The following is a 23,334-nucleotide window of genomic DNA, read 5'->3' on the forward strand; positions in this document are numbered from 1 at the left end:
CCAAATTATTATTATATTATATATACAGGTATATTTAAAAATATATATAAAGTCTCATCTTAACTTTATTTTAACTAATATTTTGCTTGTTTGTCATAACAATATTTTCATGATAATAACAAAAATAAAATTACCTAATAGCCCTATTAATTAATGCTGCTTGTACAAAAACAAACTATACTAAATAATAATAAAATAAAAAAATTATATATATATATATATATAAAAACACACACAAGCAAAATAATAAAGGAACCTAGAAAAATATTCTTGCTATATGGACTGTTATGCTGGCCATACACTAGTCGAAAAATCGTTTGAAAATCTGTCATTTGGTCCATTCATTTGTTTTTTCGTCAAGTTAATGGGCACAAATAAAAAAATCGGTTTTAACTTTTCAGAGCTGACAAATCAAAGGAACAGTTTGGTAAATTCTGCCAGAACTAATGATAAATTGAAAGGTAAATGTGTTTCTCTCCCAAACTATTTGCACTAGGCATATATCACAAAATGAACGAAAAAAGCATTCATTTATGGCCATTGAACGATTTATCGATCAAAATTCGGTCATTACATGATGGCACGATCGTCTGCTCTCATGGCCAAGTATTCCTTTTTCGAAAAGGAGTACGAACGATTTTTCGTATAGTGTATGGTCAGCATTAAACAGAAAACAGAGCAAAAAACAAATGATTATATATTTACCTTCTTCCATGAACTCCAGCTGCTCCTGGGAATCATCATAAAGAGCCTCCTGCTCACTTTCACAGTCACACTCATAGCATTCTTCATTTAGCGTCTCGATAAAGGACATCATTAAAATAAAGGATCCCAGTGTCAGTTGTCAAAGGGGTAATAAATAAAGAGGCCAGCTCTTTAATAGCTAAAGGCACCCGCTGGCTGGCCCCTTAGGGGCCACATGTATGGCACGGAGGACGGAGATGGGAAGCCCCATTTCTGGGGCAGCATCCCCGTTCACTCACATACTTGTAGCAAAGGTCTGTGCGATTAAACCTGAACACTATCAACCCTGACACCTATGTGTAAGCAGCAGGGACTGGATCCACCCAAAGGACACGCTGCACCTGTAACATCCCTGGCTGCACAATTAAACCCTTTACAGACTGAAAAGCAACGTGACTTTTATTTTACAAGGCACACAGCTAAAAATCTCTAAACTGCATACTTGTAAATTTCAATTAGAAACAAACCGCACACATCTAAATTGTACATCTCTCCCCCCTGTACAGTGAATGGTATATTCCGTGCAAGTTTCATAGCAACCATTAGCAAGGAAGCGTGGGCTGATACTACACCTTGCGGAGGGTGGGACAGCAGGTTGTCTTGTCAATGATTCATTAACCCTGCAAGTAACGTGGCACCAAAACATTCCATTGCACAAATGTCAGGACCCGGGGAAAGCTGTCTGTCAGGTTAGTATTTACCTACACTGTCTCCGCTCATCAGGAGGTAGCAGGGGCGGGATTGGCAAAACAATATAGTATATGGCACAGATCGTGTAATCAAAGGACACAGTGCAGGCTTCTGAAATTCCCGAAAATTACTTGGATTACTCAACTTCATAAAAACACTTTAAAAGAAAAAACTTAAAAAAATAAAAATAAAAAAAACGTAATTAATAAAACTGAAAACAAATCTCAAAGTAAACCATATCTATAGCCATTATTTTTTTTACCCGTCCATTATTATTTATAATTATTGGGCTATAATTTATATCACTTTAGCATTACAATAAAAAATACTTTTTTGCTGGATAAAAACCACACTCGTATATAAAAGTTTTTATGTGAGCAGATGTAACCTAATAAATAAGGATGCAATGGAGGTTATTTACTAAAACTGAAGAGTGCAAAATCTGGTGCAGCTCTGCATAGAAACCAACCAGCCTCCAGGTTTTATTGTCAAAGTCTAAAGCCTCGTACACACGTACCGATTGTCGGCCGTAAATATTCGGCCGGCGACCGATCGGCCGATTGTAGGCTTGTTAGTATGATGCTTCCGACAGCCGACAGCGCATTTTCGGCCGAACAGAATCTGTCGTGCAGGCATTAAAATTTTTGTTGGCCAACACCAGAACGGCCAATTGTTCGTCAGTCAGTACAGAATTCGGCCGACAGACAGCAGATTTGCAAGACTGGGCATGCTCAGAAAAGAAAAAACACAGGGAAAGTTAACCATCACATGACATCACTTCTGCAGTCGGCTGTTGTTGGCCGACAAAATTCATGTGCAGTCTTTTGCACTTTTCAGCGGACACGACAGCCCTGGACAAAAGACGGCCGATCGGTCGGCCGACGATCGGTACGTGTGTACGAGGCATAATTGAACAGGCTAAAGTTAGAAGCTGATTGGCTACCATGCACAGCTGCGCCAGATTCTGAGTGCTTCAGTTTTAGTAAATCTCCCCAATGGTTTAAAAATAGGAACCTTGGCCCCTACACCACTATTGGTAGTGAAATAGATTCTACAATTTGATGAGATACATCTGATGAAGGAGAGAACAATTCTTTAAATGGCTGACTGCTATATACATACTATAAAAAGGGGTGACCTGGTTACACTTAAGCCCCGTACACACGATCGGCCGTCTTTTGTCCGGTGCTGTCCTGTCGGCTGAAAACTGCAAAAGACTGCACACGAATTTTGTCGGCCAACAACAGACGACTGCAGTAGTGATGTCATGTGATGGTTAACTTTCCTTGTCTTTTTTCTTTTCTGAGCATGCCCAGTCTTGCTAATCGGCTGTTTGTCGGCCGAATTCTGTACTGACTGACGAACAATCGGCCATTCTGGTGTTGGCCAACAGAAATTTTAATGCCTGCACACCAGATTCTGTTTGGCCGAAAAGTCGCTGTCGGTTGTCGGAAGCATCATACTAACAAGCCGACAATCGGCCGATCGTTTGGCGGCCGAATATTTACGGCCGACAATCGCTACGTGTGTACGGGGCTTAAGGGCCACTTCACACCACAAGCAGTCCAGTGCGTTTTTTTTTCTGCATGAGAATAGTAGATAATAATAGAATAGTAATAATAGAATGGATAGTCGATTATATGGATTCCAATGGCATAGTTCACACCAGTGCGGTCAGTTTCTGGGCGTTCCAATTCCAGAAAAAAAAAGTAAAAAAAGCTGCATTTTTTTTCCCACTGAACTGTACTGGAACATAGTAAAATGTAGAGTTGCACCAATACCATTTTTTTTACCGGCGACTACGGGTACTGATATTTTCGGTCAAGTACTTTTTGATACCAAGTACTGATACGTTTGTGGTGCGATTTGAGCCTATCAAAGATAAATGGGCTCAAATCGCACTGCAAAGAATCACATGTGATTTGAATAGGAATGCGGTGCGATTCCTGTCTGAATCTCATGTGGTTTCCTGCACCCCTCCTGTGTGAACCAGGGCTGAAATTACTATCACAAGCTTGGGTTCACACAGGAGTCGTGCGCGGAACCGCATGTGATTCAGACAGAAATCACACCACATTCCTGTTCAAATCACATGGGATTCTTGCAGTGTGAATTGAGCCCATCCATTTTGTATGAGCTCAAATCACACTGCAAAGGTATTGGTTCCGGGTATCGGAGTATTTTCACGAGTACTCAGTGTCGGTATCGGTGCAACCCTAGAAACGCATTAAAAAAAAAGCACTGGAATACACCTAAATGCACCAGAATGCACATGTCCCCTTTGGGCCCCTTTCATACTTGTGCAACTTAAAAATTGTGCGGTTTTGCCTCTGCGATTTTGACTGGACTTTAATGCCTAGGTCTTTGGACCTCAAAATGCATTAAAATCGGCCAAAAGTAGTGCAGGGATTACTTTGAAGTCGTACAGATATGAACGGTAATCATTGGAATTCATGGAGAACGACTTGTCATGTAACTTTGCAGTCCCAAATCGCAGGACAAGTCGCACAAGTGTGAAAGGGGCCCGAAGGTGAAGAAAAAAAAAGGGAGGAGAAAAAAATGCATAAACACTTAAACTAACATGGAAAAAACGCACATGCAGAAACTGAACTGCATTTCTATGGTGTGAACTGGCCCTTAAAGTGCTAGTAAACCGCCCCAAAGAAAATAAAAAATTGGGTACCCTGCAGCAGTTTGGCATAATGTGCTAGTATGCACCGCATAGTACTGTGTGAACCCTGTGTGATGCATGGGACATCTTGCAAGGACAACGTTTAACCCTTCAAAAAAAAAAAAATAAAATGTACACAACACCCTCACAAACTATGTTTTTGTTGCCATCATCCCTTGCTATATATGATGAAAAAGAAACAATATCAGCCAATGATAAGGATCTGAAACAATGTCATTTACTGCAGCAGCTTTGTGATATAAAGTCCTAGTTCCCACTGGTGCATCATACGCTCAGACTTTAAGGCTCGGTTCACACTGGGGCGGCACGACTCCTTACTACTTCGGGGGCGACTTGTGCATTGCCATGCACCACGACTTCGGAGCGACTTGCATGGACTTCACATAATGGAAGTCTATGCAAGTCGCTCCGAGGTAGCCCCGAAGTAGTACAGGACCCTTTTTCTAAGTCGGAGCGACTTGTGTCTCTCCTATTAGAATGGGTCCTGTAGCAGTCAATGGCCCGAGAGGGAGCGCGACTTGTCAGGCTGACAAGTCGCGCTAGTGTGAATCGAGTCTCAGAGCACATGTCGCATGACGTGTATAAATCAATGATTCCCTAGGAGAGTCGTCCGACTTTGGAAAAGGTTCCTGCACTACTTTGGTCTGATTTCAGCTCATTGAATATCATTGAGTGCCGGTTCACATATATGCGATGCAGGAACCCTGCGAATCCACTGCGGGTTCCCGCATCGCATTCAAATCGCAGGCAGTTCACACTGCCACATGCAAATCGCTGGGGGTGTCAATACAAAGTTAACGACACCCCCAGATCTGTTTGCATATCGCAGTGAGAACTGTCAGTTCGGACATGAATCAAATCACATAGGTCTGAACCACCATGCGATACAATTCTGCTGCGGACCCAAAAAAGGGTCCTGTGCATGTTCTGTCCGAATCCGATGCAAATTCAGACATACAATCTGTACGGCTGAATTTGCATCGCACAGACATCGCATGTGATTTTCAGAGCATTCCACTCCGAATCACATGCAATGTCTGTCATCGCTATAGTGTGAATCGGGACTAAAGTCGTATCCAAGTCAAATCTAAAGCCCCGTACACACGTACCGATGGTCGGCTTACAAATGTTCCTCTTTTCTCCCCGGGATGTCGGTGTCTGCTGAAAAGTGCAAAGACAGCACAAGGACAGCACAAGAATTTTGTCCGCCAAACGGAAGAAGTGATGTCATGTAATGGTTAACTTTCCCTGTGTTTTCTATTTTCTGAGCATGCCCAGTCTTGCAAATCTGCGGTCTGTCGGCCGAATTGTGTACTGACAGGCGAACAATCGTCCGTTCTGGTGTCGGCATACAAATATTTTCATGTTTGCACGAAAGACTTTTGTCCGCGGATTGTGCGCAGACATCTGTCGGAGGCACCATACTAACACGCGTACAATCGGCAGATCCTTCGTCCACCGACGTTTGTATGCCGACGATCGGTACGTGTGTACGGGCCTTTAGATTTTAACTGATCCAACTTATGACATGCAACTTGTGCTTAGGGGCAATGTTAGCACTGCAAAATGTATTGAAAAAAAACCCAAATCCATACCAAACCCAAGTTGCACTCATCTCAATTCGGATCCTGTTCATTAAAGTCTGACTGATGTTGCAGGGCAAAGTTGGATCTGAAGTTGTGGGACTTTCATGACAGAGCAGTGTGAACCCGGCCAAAACAAGGATGATGCTCCCTGCAATATTTTTAGTTTTAGGAACATTTGTTATATTTTCTAATGAGTACTGGGGTCAAACTGATGAAAGCAGGATGGAATTTGGAAACTGGAGCAGAATGGATTTTTTTTTCTCAAACAAAACGGATTTCTAAAGGCCCGTACACACGTACCGATCGTCGGCCGAAAAGATTCGGCCGATGACCGATCTGCCGATTGTAGGCTTGTTAGTATGATGCTTCCGACAGCCAACAGCGCACTTTCGGCCGAAAATAATCTGTCTTGCAAGCATGAACATTTTTGTATGCCGACACCAGAGCGGCCGATTGTTCGCCAGTCAGTACAGAATTCGGCCGACAGACAGCAGATTTGCAAGACTGGGCATGCTCAGAAAAGAAAAAACACAGGGAAAGTTAACCATCACATGACATCACTTCTGCAGTCGGCTGTAGTCGGCGGACAAAATTCTTGTGCAGTCTTTTGCACTTTTCAACAGACACGACAGCCCTGGACAAAAGACGGCCGACGATCGGTACGTGTGTACGGGGCTTAAGGCTACATGTTCACGGGACGTTTTAAAGTCCTTTGAACGCTGGAATTTTACAGCTATGTAAAGGACGTTTAAAACGTCCGTTGTGTCACGTTTAGCGGGCATTTGCACTCAGATCCGTTTTTAGAAGTCAAAAAATCATTCCCCTTTAAAATGGAAAAAACGCAAGCGCTAAACGCGGGTGATCGCGTTCGGTTGCGTTTTGCGTTTGAAACGCACGTAAACACACGTTCTGAACATCCTGAACGCAAATAATTGCTTTCCAAAAAACGACACTGAACTCAACTGCCTCTAAATGACTGTAAACGACTCAGTGTACATGGACAGATAAGATAACATAGAGGAGGGTTCAGGGGCTTCTGAAAAAAAACACCCAACTGCTCCTAAACGTCCGTTTACAAGTAGCAGTCTACATGAGGCCTAAGGGTCCATTCACACTAGCGCGACTTGTCAGGCGACTTGGTCGTCTGACAAGTCGCGGTTGGTCGCCTGCCATTGATTAGCACAGGACCCGTTCTAATAGGAGCGACACAAGTCGCTCCGACTTAGAAAAAGGGTCCTGTACTACTTTGGGGCGACCTGGAGGCGACTTGCACTTGACTTCACAGGTCCCCCAGCAAGTCGTGTCACCCCTGTCTGAATGGGCTCTAACTGTGTACTTTGTTTTAATGTAGAAAACTACATTTATTATAAAACTGAATGTTAAAAGCAAACTAAGTACTTCTGAGCCACATTTGTCTAGTCATCGAATGTACAAATCATTTTTGTATGAATATTCATGCGAACATCCATTTGAAAATCTACTAGTGTCTAGCCAGCATTACTTTTTGTTGCAAAACCATTTTTTTTTTCTTTTTTCTTTTTTTTCACAACCTGATTCAGATCTGCTTAGCTGTGATATATTTAACCACTTTACCACTAGAGCATTTTGCTGTCTTACGTCTGGGCCACTTTTTGCGATTCGGCGCTGTGCGAATTTAACTGACAATTGCGCGGTCGTGCGACGCCGTACCCAAACGAAATTGACGTCCTTTTTTTCCCACAAACAGAGCTTTCTTTTGGTGGTATTTGATCACCTGTGCAATTTTTACTTTTTGAGCTATAAACAAAAAAAGAGCGTTTATTTTGAAAAAATAACAATATTTTTAACATTTTTTTATATGAAATTCCCCCCAAAAAAGATGTAAAAACCAATTTTTTTTTACATTTTTGGCCAATTTGTTTTCTGCTACCCATGTTTGGTAAAAAAAAATCGCAATAAGCGTATTTTGATTGGTTTGCGCAAAAGTTATTGCGTTTACTAACAAAGGGAAAGATTTCTGTAATTGTTGGTGTTTTTTTTTTTTAACGAGTAATGGCGGCGATCTGCGATTTTTTTTTGCGGGACTGCGACATTGCGGCGGACAGATCGGACCCTTGACTGACATTTTTGACACTTTTGGGGGTACCAGTGACATTACTTTAGTAATCAGTGCTATAAATATGCACTGTTACTGTAAAAATGACACTGGCAGGGAAGGGGTTAATTTTATTGGAGAGGGAGGGGTTAATGTATGCCTGGTGCTTACTGACGTGTGGGGGGGGGGGGGGAGGTGACTGTGTGAGACAGGGACAGATCGGATGTCCAGCTATGCTGAACACTCCGATCTGTCACTCCCTGTCACTGAGGAGATCCGCCCGCTTGTGTTTACACAGGCGGGCGGATCTCCGCACTAGATCCCCGACGATCGGGGCAGAGCAGCGGCAATCGCCGCTGCTCCTCCCCTGGCCCGACTCCCGCTGTGAATGAAAACAGCGGGAGCGCGCCTCCGGCGGCGCGCGAGCGCCGCCTACAGGGGAGGAGTCTTGCGACGTAGGTCTACGTCGTCAGACGGGATCGTGCCACTTTGCCGCAGTACTATTCCAGTACTCAGTGGTAAAGTGGTTAAAAGCATAGCTTCTCATTGAGAGACTTTCAACTCACTTTTAAAGTGTTACTAAACCCAGGAGCCTGCATTCACTATATCAGGTCTCCCACAGTACACAGAACATGGAAATCCAATTATTTTAGTAAATATAAACTGCTAAATACCTTTCTCATCAGCAGTATATAGCAGTCTTGTGACTTCTATCAGTGCCTGGTTAAAGCTTGAAGGAGGAGTTTTCATTCTCACGTGAATGTTGTATATAGGATGCAGGACCCCTGACCCTCTGTTTGAACAGTGCTGATTGGCCCTGTGCTGATCACATGCACTCCCCCCCCCCCCCCCAAAAAAAAAAAAAAACTCTCTCGACCGGATCAAACAGCCTTTTTATACAATAGAGAGGATTAACCCCTTAAGTTCCACAGTGGGTATAATAAGCTTTACTGCATATACACACTGAATTTACTGTTGTGGGTTTAGTAACACTTTAAGGGCTCCGTCATAAAGGAGCATGGTGCAGAGAAAGCCGTGTTCCATGAGCGTTCGCTGCACCACGTTCAAAACAAACTGGGTGTGCGATCTGCTGTGGGCATCAATAGAATCCTAATGGCAACCCAAACGCAGATTGCAAACAGTGTTTTTGCCTGCACCGGATCGTATGGTACCGTAGTACCATGCGATCCAGCGCAGTGTGTTTTTTTTTTTTTATAAGTGCAGCCGAAGATCAGAGCATAATAATGTGTTAGAATGGCCCAGTCAAAGTCCAGACTTAAATCCAACTGAGAATCTGTGGCAAGACTTAAAAATTGCTGTTCACAGACACTCTTCATCCAATCTGACAGAGCTTGAGATATTTTGCAAAGAAGAATGGGCAAAAAAGTCACTCTCTAGATGTGCAAAGCTGGCAGAGACATACCAAAAAAGACTTGCAGCTGTATTTGCAGTGAAAGGTGGTTCTACAAAGTATTCACTCAGAGGGGGCTGAATACAAATGCATGCCACACTTTTCACATATTTATGTGTAAAAAATTTTGAAAACCATTTATCATTTTCCTTCCACTTCACAATTATGTACCACTTTCTGTTGGTCTATCACATATTATCCCAATAAAATACATACCGTATATACTCGAGTATAAGCCGAGTTTTTCAGCACATTTTTTTGTGCTGAAAACTTCCCCCTCGGCTTATACTCGAGTCAACAAAAAAAAAAAAGTTCCAGGCCGCTCCGACGTGTTTTAGATTTTTAGAAAAATGGCGCCGCCCAGCGTATACATGTCACCGCGCATGCGCCGCCACCGCTCGGGACAGGCCAGGAATAGCCGAACGTATACCAGCTGTCCCGAGCGCCGGCTGGCGCCATTTTTAAAATGAAGGCGCCTCTGGAACAGAGACAGCCGCACTAGTATGCCCGCAACCTCTTGTACCATGCTTGCCACCCTGAATCCTCCTGTACATGCCAGCCACACTGCATTCTCCTGTACCATGCTTGCCACCCTGAATTCTCCTGTACCATGCCAGTCACACTGAATTCTCCTGTACCACGCTTGCCACAGTGAATTCTCCTGTACCATGCCAGCCACACTGCATTCTCCTGTACCATGCCAGTCACACTGAATTCTCCTGTACCATGCTTGCCACCCTGAATTCTCCTGTACATGCCAGCCACACTGCATTCTCCTGTACCATGCTTGCCACCCTGCATTCTCCTGTACCATGCTTGCCACCCTGCATTCTCCTGTACCATGCCAGCCACACTGCATTCTCCTGTACCATGCCAGCCACACTGCATTCTCCTGTACCATGCCAGCTACACTGCATTCTCCTGTACCATGCCAGCCACCCTGCATTCTCCTGTACCATGCCAGCCACACTGCATTCTCCTGTACCATGCCCGCCACCCTGCATTCTCACCCTAGGCTTATACTGGAGTCAATCATTTTTCCTATCTTTTTGTGGTAAAAGTAGGGGCCTCGGCTTATACTCGGGTCGGCTTATACTCGAGTATATACGGTATATGTTTTTGGCTGTAACATGACCAAATGTGGAAAATTTTGAGAGGTATGAATACTTTTTCAAGGCACTGTAAAGCCCCTTTCACACTTATGCGACCTAAAAGTAACGCAACTTTATTGTGATTTTTTGCCGCGATTTTGACTATGGACCTTAAAATGCATTAAAATTGGCCCAAAGTAGTGCAGGGACTATTTTGAAGTCGTTAGTACGTGAAGCCGCACAGATATGAACAGTACTCATTGGAAATCATGGAGTACAACTTGTCATGCGACTTTGCAGTCCCAAGTCCCAGGAAAAGGTACACAAGTGTGAAAGGGGCCTAAATGAACCGGTACACTGGAGTTTGAACCATACAGAGATCTGGAATTGGGTGTGTAAACAATAATCAGTGCTCTGCTGTGAATATGAAGAACTCTAGACATTTTTTTCCCCATAAAGTGTACCTTCATGTGGCAACACGAAATGCAATATTTCCCATGCACGCATTTAAGATAACCGGCAATTTAGTGATGCTGGGTGCTGTAATGACCATAGGTTGGAAACCATGGATACTCAAAATGAAGAAATGTCATCGGCACACCAAGGATTCCTCGAAAGGGTCCAAAGCTTTATTCCATGGTCTCATAATAGATATGTAGCTACATATCTATTAAATGACCACGGAATAAATAGATCGATATGTAGCTACATATCTATTAAATGACCACGGAATAAAGCTTTGGACCCTTTTGAGGAATCCTTGGTGTGCTGATGACATTTCTTCATTTCATGTGGCAACAGGCTCCACTGGGTACTAGAACCTGGTGGTGAAAATTAGTATTGTTTTTTTTTCTCCTCCTCCTCTCTACTTCCCTGATGTCCCCCCACTCCTAAAAAAATGTTACACCCAATAATCCAAAATGTTTTCATATTTCAAAGTCTACTGCATGTATGAATGAACCTCTGAATATGGCCATGGTAGGCAGCACTGTAAGAGCAAACTAATCCTTGAATAACTAATGCATCTTCCAATATAGCTTGTATGCACAAATGCAACTTGGCAAGTCAATGTGATGTTGTGTACAAACACTCTACTGTAAACTCTTGTGTTAAAGAACAAAAAAAGGAATGTGTTTTCTATCATATGATGGAGAATTTCTAGAAGATATCCTGTCTCCCTATGGCAATCGCTTGCTGTTGTGGTCAAATGACAGCTGAAACGTTAACTAGCAATACAACACCACTGAAAGGGATCCAGTGCCTGAAATGCAGGAGAAAGCACTACTGTATTGTACCTTCCAAACTTTCCTTTGTTTTGGAAATAAATGCAATAAATTAAAGCGGAGTTCCACCCAAGAAATTTTTTTTAAAATAAAAATACCCCCAGGACAGTCAGGGCTAGTGCATTTAAGCAACGATAGCTTCTGAACTGTCTCCCTGTTTCACTTTCCTTTTAGAAGACTTACCTTAAAAATGTCTTGTCCAGCGCTGCCATCTCAGGTGTGGACAGCTGAAGCCGGAGCGTCCTCTTCGGAGTCCCAGAATGCCCTGCTCGTCACTTCTGGTGCAGGCGCATCATCCCTGCACAGCTTGTGGGCATGCCCAGAAGCTGTTTAGCAGGGAATGACGTGCCTGCACCGGAAGTGACGAGCAGGGCCGGTGCAGGCGCATTGATTCCTGGGATCGATGATGCTCATCTCCCAGGAGTCAATGCAAGGAGGAAGTGACGGCGCTGGCCGCGGCCGCAGAGGGAGGAAGAGGAAGGAAGGTAAGTATATTTTCATTAAAAAGGAGGCAAGTGAAACAAAAAAAAAATTGTAATTATTAAATTCTTTTTTAGGTATATTAAAGCAAAATTTCAGGGTGGAACTCCGCTTTAAGTTGCTAGATTTCAGTAGCTTCAGTAGTTAAAGAGGAACTACAATGCAACTGAGCACCACAAACCAAAAACACTATTAATTCATTTTTAATATTCAAAGCAAACTCCCCTATTTATTCAGGTATCCATTAATTTGCTGAGAAATCACTTTGAAACCCCCCCCCCTAGCATTTCTGGCCATGGCCATCTTGAGTAAGGGTAGATGATTCATGTAACATTTACTTCCTGGAACGATCAGAAGGGTGTGTTTAGATGAGAAACCCCCCCTCCCCTCCTGAAGACTCCTGGGATTTATGACACCAGGAAGTCATTTAAAAAAAAAAACAACTTTAGAACAAGTAAATATGATATACTTTCCTACCTATTTACTAATGCTAGCAGCATAAGGATTAAAAATAGTCAACGTTGTTTGAGGGGGTAAAGTTTGCCGACCACCTGCCGCAGTCTTACTGTGGCAAGGTGGCTTAGCTGCACGAACTAACGTAACTCTACATCGGTCGCGCGCTGAGCTAGGGGTGCGCACGCCCGCCATCCCTGCGATGTACTGATTGGGTTCAGCACGATCAGTCATCAGGTCCAGGCCAATGATCTTTGGCCTGGACCTGGTGATTGGTTCTGACCAATTGCAGAGCGCCCTGTGGCTGTGTAATGTAAACACAGGCACAGGAAATTATGCAATCTTCTCTCCTGGAGTCCTTTTCGGTTCCAGCGTGAGAGAAGAGAAGATCAGACAGTGAGTACACAAGCACTACACTGACACCGTACTGAAGGGAGAAAACGCTGCTCCAGGTGTGTGATGGTAGCTTGGAGGTGGAATATCCCACAGAGTGCTAGCCCTGGCCCGCCTCCGTGGAAAACTTGTAAGTAAAGAAACGGTCGCACATCCAGGAATTCCAATTGCCTTTAATTTCCAAAGTGCTGACAAAGTGATGACACCAACATAGGGTCACGTAGACGCGTTTCACACATACATCTTGTGCTTAATCATTACTATTAATTAATAATAAATGAATGATTAAGCACAAGATGTATGTGTGAAATGCGTCTACGTGACCCTATGTTGGTGTCTTTGGTGTCATCACTTAGTCAGCACTTTGGAAATTAAAGGCAATTGGAATTCCTGGATATGCGGCCGTTTCTTTTCTTACACTACACTGACACCAGTACACATAGGCACATTTGTCACCCCCTGATCCCGCCCCACCCTTTTAACCCTTTCACTCCCTGTCACAGTGTTAATATATACAGAATACAGATAATTACTGATCACTGTATTAGTGCCACTTGTGACGCAAGTTAGTGGGAGAGGCAGATAGTGGTAGTTAGCGGCAGTCCCAGATAGGTTTAGGGTACCCGCTATATATCCCCTAATAAAGATTTAACCCCCCTGATCACCTCCAGTTAACCTCTTCATTGCCCTGTCATAGTGTCACTATTATAGTGTACAGATCTTTTTTCTGATCACTGTATTAGTGTCGCAGGTGACGTCCGTTAGCGTGAACGTTAGTTAGCGTCAATCCAGGACAGCATCAGATTGCTGCATAATTAGTAATACATTTGAACCCTTTGTTTGCCAGTGACACACACACCTCCATTACTAGTATAGTGTCTGAACAGACCAATATCTTTGATCAGATCAGAACTATACTAGCGTCCCCTATAGTGTTCCCAAAACGCAGCTTTAGCAGGATCAGCCCCGACACCTGCCAGCACCTGCGTTTAGCCCCTCCGCCCATACCCCAAGAGGTGACCAGATAGGCTCCAATCATCTCTATGGCCTAAGATACCGGAAGCTACGAGCATTTCATGACTTTGGTTTTGCCAGATATAAACCACGACATTTGGAAACTGGGAAAGCATCTTATCACACCAATCTTTTTTTTTTGTTAAAGAGTACCTGTCACTACTTATTGCTATCATAGGGGATTTGAGCAAAACCACTCCCGTCCCCTCCATAGTGCAGAGTTCCAGGGAGCGTTTTAGGGGCAGAGCAGAAAGCTCTCTGCAGTCTGAAGACCAAGAGCGGAGTTATCAGTGGTGTTTGATCGATACGCTCTTAGTCTTAAAGACTGCCTGGGACAGATGCAGCTGGGATCGGTGCTGCAGCCATCTAGGTGAACATAACGTTTTTTGTTTTTTAATTAATACTTCTCTTTTAATTACTGATGGTTTCCTAAACTAAGAACTAGTTGTAATTATTTAGGAATTTGTAACTGCAATAGCGACAGTTTCCTAAAGTGGCTACCTGATGAACTGCTAGACGTACATCTCGGTAATGTTACCGACACTGGTGCAAATACTTGCCTGAATTAGGTACATGTATTTCTTAAGGGAACTACTTCCAGAAACCTATTGTTAAAGTGTTACTAAACCCATTCACTATATCTGCTCTCCCAATACCTTTTCTGATCAGCAGTATATGGTGGTCTTGTAACTTCTATCAGTGTCTGGTTAAAGCTTGTAGGAGGAGTTTTCATTCTCCTCTGACTGTCCTTTGGGGCATCAGGACCCCCTGACCCTCTGTCTGGACAGTGCTGGCCCTGTGCTGTGCTGATCATATGCACCCTCCATTAACCAGACAGACACTGATAGAAGTTACAAGACTGCTATATACTGCTGAACAGAAAAGGTATTGGGAGAGCAGATATTGTGAATGGGTTTAGTAACACGTTAACGATAGGTTTCTGGTGGTAGTTCTCTTAAGGTTTCTGGTGGTAGTTCCCTTAAGAAATACATGTACCTAATTCAGGGAAGTATTTGCACCAGTGTCAGTACTCCCAAGGCTATGTACTATCAGGAGATTGATTGGGGACAGTAGGAGGAGAGGATCAGAGAAGACAGGTTTAAGCAGCCTTTTTACACAATGCGCTGGATTAACCAGTTAGGTTCCACAGTGAGTATAACAAGCAAGCTTTACTGCATATACACACTGATTTTACTGTTGTGGGTTTAGTAACACTTTAAGGCTATAATGAATTCCTCTGACTATTTCCAGCATACAGATACACAGGTATAAAAATACATAAGGCAAAGAGGTATCCATCTACGTGCCTCTGGTACAGGTATATGCTCAGGAGGTTACAATGATACATGTTCCTGTTACAGAGATGACACTGGATTTATGAAGCAACCACCATTTGCAGATGTGATGTGTCAGGTGACCATACTGGTAATTCCAACACATGCTTACTGCACCTAGAGATAGAATGAAATGTTATCTCTGGTGACTAATGTTTAGTATCAATAGAAAAAGCAGAACACACAGAAATGCACATCAACCTACATTCCTTATTGATTTATTTATACAGTTAGTAACAGTGCCTCCCTATCCCCCACCCGAATAAATAAATAAAAACATGGTCTTCATGGTACATGGTACCTAGAAATCAATTTATGAAAGGGCCTCATTAGTAAAGTGCATCATTGTACTATTACTTCTGTGAGAGGTCAGTGTTTGGAACATACCTTTTTGGGTCAGTAAAAGGATCAAAACAATTAGAGTCGATTTAGACGTGTCTAAATCTCTGTTACCACTGAAGCCCGATTCGCTTCCAGATCACGCTCCAGAGTCCAGAGGCTACTGACAGGCGATGAGGAAGCGATGCGACACCTCGTTAATGCTTGTTTTAACCCAATTTATGCAGACAATCGCGCTAAAGTCACATGCATTGCACGTGATTGGGAGGCCTTTACGGCTCTTCCCTGGGCTTCCACCTGCCAATTGCCTTATGTAGCTTAAGTGGGCAGTTGGCGGGCGGCAAAACCGTGGCTCAACTGTGTAATTGGTGTTTCTCTACTTGTCGATAACCTACCCTCATGGCCCACTTGCAAAGTTTAACACACGTTAATGTAATTCAAGGGAGAAATTAAGCAGGTTTACCAATTTATGGTAGATTCACTAAAATTGTCTACATCATGTGGTTGTGTGTATTTTTTTCAAGGGATTTACACCACTGAAATATCTCTGTTTATCCCTCACATTGCACAATGCATGAACAAAACACACAAACATTTGCAGAAATGTGTGTTGTTAAAACTGTAGCAGCCTTAAAAGGGGTCTCATACTGTGTTTTGTATGCAGCCTGCACACTTACCTTCTCTAACACAAGTGAAACATGGTGGGCCAAATAACACTTGTGGATCCTCCAAGGATTCTCATTTTAAATATATATATATTATATACACACACGCACGCACATAGTTAGATCCATATATATTTGGACACAGGCAAATTTATAGTTTTTTTCAGGTATTCACCAAAACATATTCAAGCTATAGTTATATAATGGATAAGGGCTGAAAGTGCATACTCTTAGGTTTAATTTGAGAGTATGCACATCCAAATCGGAGAAAAGGTTTAGGAATTACAGCCTCTAAGAATAGCTTTTTCAAGGGACCAAAAGTAATTGGACAATTGAATCAAAAGCGGTTTCATGGCCAGTTGTGGGCTACTTCTATGGTATTTCTTCATCAATTAGGCAGGTAAAAGGTCTGGAGTTGATTCGAAGTGTGGGATTTGCATTTGAAAACTATTGCTGTGAACCTACATCATGCGTTCAAAGGAGCTGTCCATGCAAGTGAAACAGGCCATTGTAAGGCTTAAAAAAACAAAACAAATCCATCAGATTGATAGCAGCAACATTAGGAGTGTCCAAATCAACAGTTTGGTACATTCTAAGGAAAGAAGAACGCACTGGTGAGCTCAGCAACATAAAAAGGCCTGGACGTCAACGAAAGACAACAATGGTGGATGATCGCAGAATCCTCTTTATGGTAAAGTAAAACCCATTCACAACATCCAAGTGAAGAACACTCTCCAGGAGGTGGGCGTATCATTGTCAGTCTACAATCAAGACAAGACTTCACGAGAGCAAATACAGAGGGTTCATCACAAGGAGCAAACCATTCATAAGCCTGAAGAATAGAAAAGCCAGATTAGACTTGTCAAAAAAACATCCAAAAAAGCCAGACCAGTTCTGGAAAAGCATTCTTCGGACGGATGAAACTAAGATTAATCTGTAACAGAATGATGTGAAGAAAAAGTATGGAGAAGGCTTAAAACAGCTTATGATCCAAAGCACACAACATAATCTGTAAAACATGGTGGAGGCAGTGTGATGCATGGCTTTCAGTAGCACTGGTTCATTGGTGTTTACAGATGATGTGACTGAAGACAGAAGCAGCCAAAATAATTCTGCAGTGTTTACAGATATACTGTCAACCCAAATTCAGCCAAATGCAGCAAAATTGATTTGACGGCGCTTCATAGTACAGATGGACAATGATCCAAAACACACTGCAAAAGCAGCCCAGGAGCTTTTGAAGGAAAAGAAGTGGAATATTCTGCAATGGCCACATCAATTCCCTGATCCCAACCCAAAATGAGCATGCATTTCACTTGTTGAAGGCAAAACTAAAGGCAGAAATACTCACAAAAGAACAACTGAAGACAGCTGCAGTTAGGATTCTCAACAAAATATAAAAAATGAATATTTTATTTAAGATTGTATTCATTTTACCAATTACATGTGAGCCCCTGAAAATGGGGGGACTGTGTATAAATGGTTGCAGATCTCAAAATTTTTACTTGATATTTATGTTTAACCCCTTGAATTAAAGCTCAAAGTCTGCACTTCAAATTTATTTGGATTGTTTTGTTGAAAATTGTGCCTGTGTCCAAATATATATGGACCTAACTGTATTAACACACACACATCGGTGCATCTCATAAAATTAGAATATCATCAAAAAGTTGATTTATTTTAGTAATTCAATTCAAAAATTGAAACTCATATTTTATGTACTGTAGCTGTGGTAGACACAGAGTGATATATTTCAAGTATTTCTTTATTTTAATTTTGAGGATTATGGCTTACAGCTAGTGAAAACCCAAAATTCAGTATCTCAGAAAATTAGATTATTACATAAGTAAAAAGGATTTTTAATACAGAAATGTTGGCTTACTGAAAAGTATGTCCATGTACAGTATAGTATGCACTCAATAGTTGGTGGGGCTCCTTTTGCATGAATTACTGCATCAATGCAGCGTGGGATGGAGGCGGTGAGCCTGTGGCACTGCTGAAGTGTTATGGAATCCCAGGTTGATTGGATAGTGGCTTTCAGCTCATCTGCATTGTTGGGTCTGGCGTCTCTCAACTTCCTCTTGACAATACTCCACAGATTCTCTATGGAGTTTAGGTCAGGCGAGTTTGCTGGCCAATCAAGCACAGTGATACCATGATCATTAAACCAGGTATTGGTACTTTTGGCAGTGTGGACAGGTGCCAAATCCTGTTGGAAAATGAAATAAGTATTTCGATAAAGCTGGTCAGCAGAGGGAAGCATGAAGTGCTCTAGAATGTCCTGGTAGAGGGCGCTGACTTTGTACTTGATAAAACACAGTGGACCAACACCGGCAGATGACATGGCTCCCCAAATCATCAATGACTGTGAAAACTTTATACTGGACTTCATGCAACTTGGATCCTGTACCTCTCCACTCTTCCTCCAGACTCTGGGACCTTGATTTCCAAACGAAATGCAAAGTTGTCCACAGTCCACGAGGTCATCACTAATATAGAACTGCTTTGACTAAATCAACGCCATCTCAGTATAAGGAAGAGCTGCAGTACAGGGTGTTCTTCTTTTGGAACAATAGCCATGTGCTTTTTAATTTTGCTTTAGCATGGGGCTAAGCAAATTAACAGCCTTATGTGTCTGGGGTTTTATGTTATATTCAGCAACATCCTGATCTATTCCAACAAAAGGAATTGCTCCCTCTTTTCTGTAGCTTAGGTAACACAAAGTAAAAAAGTTAGGCAAAAAAATTTAAAAAAATGCCCTAAGCCTGAAGGTTGTGTACTCTGTATATTTGTGTACAATATACATAACCTTATTTTCAAGTGTCTTAGAAAGGTTACATGATAAGCAGGGTCCCTTCTTTTTTGTTCAATGTTAACAGTCCTTATTGCTGCACTCAATGGCATAAAAGTAGTGATATGTTGGCCTGTTCTGTGCAGAAAAACAATGTGAGCCCAGATAATGAGGCGTGATAATGCACCTCCATAGGTGGCAGAGGAGGATGGATGGGTGCCACCAGAGATGCATCATGACCAGCAATGAATGATGGATCGGACGAATGTCTGCAGAGGACATTGCCACCAGAGGTACATTATGACCAGCAATAAATGATGGATTGGAGGAATATCTGCAAAGGACAGTGCCACCAGGGATGCATCATGACCAGCAATTAATGATGGATCGGACTGCAAAGGACAGTGCCACCAGAGGTGCATTATGACCAGCAATGGAGAATGGATTGGAGCAATGTCTTCGAAGGACAGAGCCAAAGAGGACACAAGTATTGGAGTGAAAACTGCATTTCTTGTTTTTACTTCTACTATGCAAACTTTTTATTTAAAAAAAAAAAAAAAAAAAACCTAGACCCAAATTTATTTTCATTAAGGTTTTGCTACATTACAAATCAGGCACAGGAAGTTTAGACCATATTTAAGTGTCCGTTAACTATGATACATAAATTATTTTGGTGATATTATTTTACCTCAACTGACAAAAATAAATATTCTTTTGGTGTGGAATCAGCATCTAAATAATCCATAAAAATGATGGTTAGCTCCTTTGCCTGCTCTACACTATAGGTGGGGATATTAGTAGTTATTCATTGACACCAACATTGAAGATTTTTTTTTCTTGCTTACCGAGCACAGATTCTGAAGCATTCCTACCCTCACTGAATGCCAATGGTGGGGCATTCATTCGCCCACTGTCCAGCAATGTAGGGGGCACTATATTACATACTCCTAAACCCTGCACTCTGTACTAAATGTTACATAATGCTGATCCCTTCATTTAAAACACTATATTGTATGTTACAGAGTCCTGACTACTGTACTCCAATATGCTAAGGTGAATGTTACATGGCCTTGTCTGCTGTACTCTGAAAGCTGTGCTGTGCATTACTATAAAAAAGTGCTTATTGTGTCAGTCAATGTTTGCTAAGTAGTCCCAAACTGTTTTTACAAAGTTCTTCTTAAAATGGTTGTAAGGGCATAGGGTTTTTTTTTTTTTATCTTTATGCATTCTATGCATTAGGATAAAAAAAACCTTCTGTGTGCAGAAGCCCCCCTCAGCCCCCCTAATACTTACCTGAGCTGCATTTAGATCCAGCATTGTTGCAGGAGTGTCTTGGCTGCCCCCTCCTCATTGGCTGATACAGCAGCGCGGTGCCATTGGCTCCCGCTGCTGTCAAAGTCAGTCAGTCAATGAGGAGAGAAAGGGGCAGGGCTGGGCAGCGGCTCCGTGTCTGAATGGACACAGGGGGCTGTGGTCTGGCTTGGGTGCCCCCATAGCAAGCGGCTTGCTGTGGGGGCACTCAACAGGAGGGAGGGGTCAGGAGCAGCAATGAGGGACCCGAGAAGAGGCGGATCCAGGCTGCTTTGTGCAAAATCAACTGCAAAGAGGAGGTAAGTATAACATGTTTGTTATTTTTAACTAAAAAAAAACATATCTTTAGTATCACTTTAAGGGCTCTTTCACATAGAGAGGTGTCCGCTCCAATCAGCAGGAAATTCAAGGCGAACAGGATGGATGTCAGTTTTTTTACATTCATACCTGTTCATTTTGTGTCCGAACAAGGGCGTCTGGATGTAAACGAGCTCCGGAGTTAGTTTACATCAGGGTAACCGCCAATCTGTCATGTTTAGCTCCAGAAAAATGTAAACGGATGCAGTCATTTTCTATTTTTCTTTCTGGACCTGTACATACTCAGAGGTAGGGGGGTGTACACAAGTCCGTTTACATCCAATTACACGTCTTTCTTGCTAGCTGCAATGTATATCTAGTGATCCAATCACTATTAATTAATACAAAAACAATATGTGCACTGAAAACTGCTCACACCAATCACATTCCCATATAAATGTGTTCTGATCCAATGTTATTATAACACAGTGCCACACTTTCAACTATAAGAATGAAAAACCTTATTGTGACAACAGTGACTATACAATAAATCTATTAATGAAAATAAACATCGATCAAGTCCAATATATTTTCTTTATCTTCAACTCATTTTTTCAACCAAATCATTCAAGCTTTATGCTCCGATGATCATATTTTTTACAAGCCCATGACCATACATAGAATGCAGGGTCAAAAAATGTTCCTGTTCCTCTTAACCACTTGCTTCCAGGGCACTTAAACCCCCCTCCTGCCCTGGCCAATTTTCAGCTTTCAGCGCTGTCGCACTTTGAATGACAATTGCACGGTCATGCAACACTGTATCCAAATGAAATTTTTATCATTTTTTTCAAACAAATAGAGCTTTCTTTTGGTGGTATTTAATCACTACTGGGGTTTTTTATTTTTTGCTGAACACAGAAAAAAAGACCAAAAATTTTGAAAAAACAATATTATAATAATGTTATAAAATTTTGCAAACAGGTAATTTTTCTCCTTCATTGATGCGCGCTGATGAGGCGGCACTGGTAGGCTGCACAGTTGGGGACTGATAGGCTGCACTGGTGGGCACTGAGAGGCTGCACTGGTGGGCACTGAGAGGCGATACTGATGGGCACTGATGGGTGGCACTGGTGGGCAATGATGGGCGGCACTGAAGGGCACTGGTAGGTGACGCTGAAGGGCACTAATAGGCAGCACTCATGGGCACTGATTGGCACTAATAAGTGGCACTGATAGATGGCAGTGATGGGCAATGATAGGCACTGGTAGGGGACACATGATGGGTCACTAATTGGTGGCACTGGTGAGCACTGATAGGTGACACTGGTAGGTGGCACTGGTGGGCACTGGTAGGTGGCACTGGGGGCACAAATAATCCCTCTCCTCTTCAGGGCCGATGTCCCTCTGACAGCAGCCGGCAATCTTCTTTTTTTTCTCTCCTCACTCTAACAGTGTGAGCAGAAAAAAAAACAGCTGATCGCCGGCTGCTGTTTACTTTACATGATCAACTGTCATTTGCTGACAGCTGATCACGTGATAAGGGGGCGGGATTGCCCCCGATCTCCGATTTGTGATCAGGCAAGTCTCATGGACTCGGCGATCACAGAGCGAGCCGGGCACGCTCCACAGGGAGCGCGCAGGCCGCTCGTTGCCGAGAGGACGTCGATGTAAACCCTCCCGGCAATTCAGGTCCACGCTGTAGCTGTCATTTGGCTAAAGCACTGACGTCAAGTAGTTAAGTAGGCTTTATAGTTTACTCTCTGTGTCCAATTCCTGGACCTTTCAAAAGGCATTGAAGATTCTCTGAGGCTCTGGTAAACATACACTCTGAACCATTTCCTCCTTTCTCCTCCACTTAGCATAGAGAAACAAATCTACAAAAAATAGTGCTTTATCCTTAAAAACACTTTATTCCCACTTTTATAGCTATGCAGAAGAGCGATCACTCAATTATGGTGCTTCCACACACCAGATAACATCAGCATTGGAACATATCAGCTAATCATATAGTCCAGTCAGCGTTTTAAGGTTTACCAATTTTGCATTTGTTCCTGAGCGTTGTGACATCATAAGGCCTCTCCCCTACACGTTATGCCACAGGGTCGTCCCCCTAAGAAAGCCACGTGACTCTGTGGTGTAACGCACTGGGTAGGGGCTTGATGACATCAGGACGCTTGCGAACAGACGCAAGATTGGTAAACCTGAAACTGTTGACTGTATTTCATGTTTAGCTGATACATTCCAGGTGCTTATATCCTCCTGTCCATAAAGTTGTATGGAGCTTCCGATCAGGTCTGCCAGAAAAACCTGATTGGAAAGCCCATGTGAATGGAGCCTTAAGGCAGTCTAAGACAAAGTGTTCAAGGTTTATATTCTGTTTGCAGAAAATATAAAAATAATGGAAGTGTTTTATCATTTTAAAATGATCGTTTGAGCCTGTCAGACGTCATGTGGCACTGTAATCAAGGCATATTTTGTAGGTACAAGGACAATGGAAAGCAGGTATTTTTACCATAGCATCATCATTCCCTCGGCGGTTCAAAGCATAACTCAAGATAATGCCTTTTCCTTTTGTTTTGGCTATAGTGTGGAGGTGGAAGATGTTTTACTGCTGTCTGACACCTCAAGGAAAAAAAAAAGGTTTTACCACAAATACACTTTAAATCCAGTGAGCTTTCCTTAATGA

General features: G+C 42.6%; 1 protein-coding gene across 13 annotated transcripts in view; it reads right to left on the minus strand.

The window, feature by feature from the left end:
- The window catches only part of TRAK1 (trafficking kinesin protein 1), a 326,839-nt gene that overhangs the window by 96,266 nt on the left and 207,239 nt on the right, over positions 1 to 23,334 (minus strand). The window contains exon 1 of one of the 13 annotated variants that reach the window (XM_082258139.1): positions 706 to 995. The exons of the other annotated variants lie outside the window; for them this stretch is intronic. Within the exon in view, the coding sequence (XP_082114265.1) occupies positions 706 to 817 (112 nt within the window). The 5' untranslated portion in view covers positions 818 to 995. Of the gene's footprint in view, positions 1 to 705; positions 996 to 23,334 lie in introns of those variants that run through there. 13 annotated transcript variants of the gene reach the window in all.

This window comes from Pelophylax lessonae (assembly GCF_965119305.1).
Source record: "Pelophylax lessonae genome assembly, chromosome: 5".
Classification (NCBI taxonomy): domain Eukaryota; kingdom Metazoa; phylum Chordata; class Amphibia; order Anura; family Ranidae; genus Pelophylax; species Pelophylax lessonae.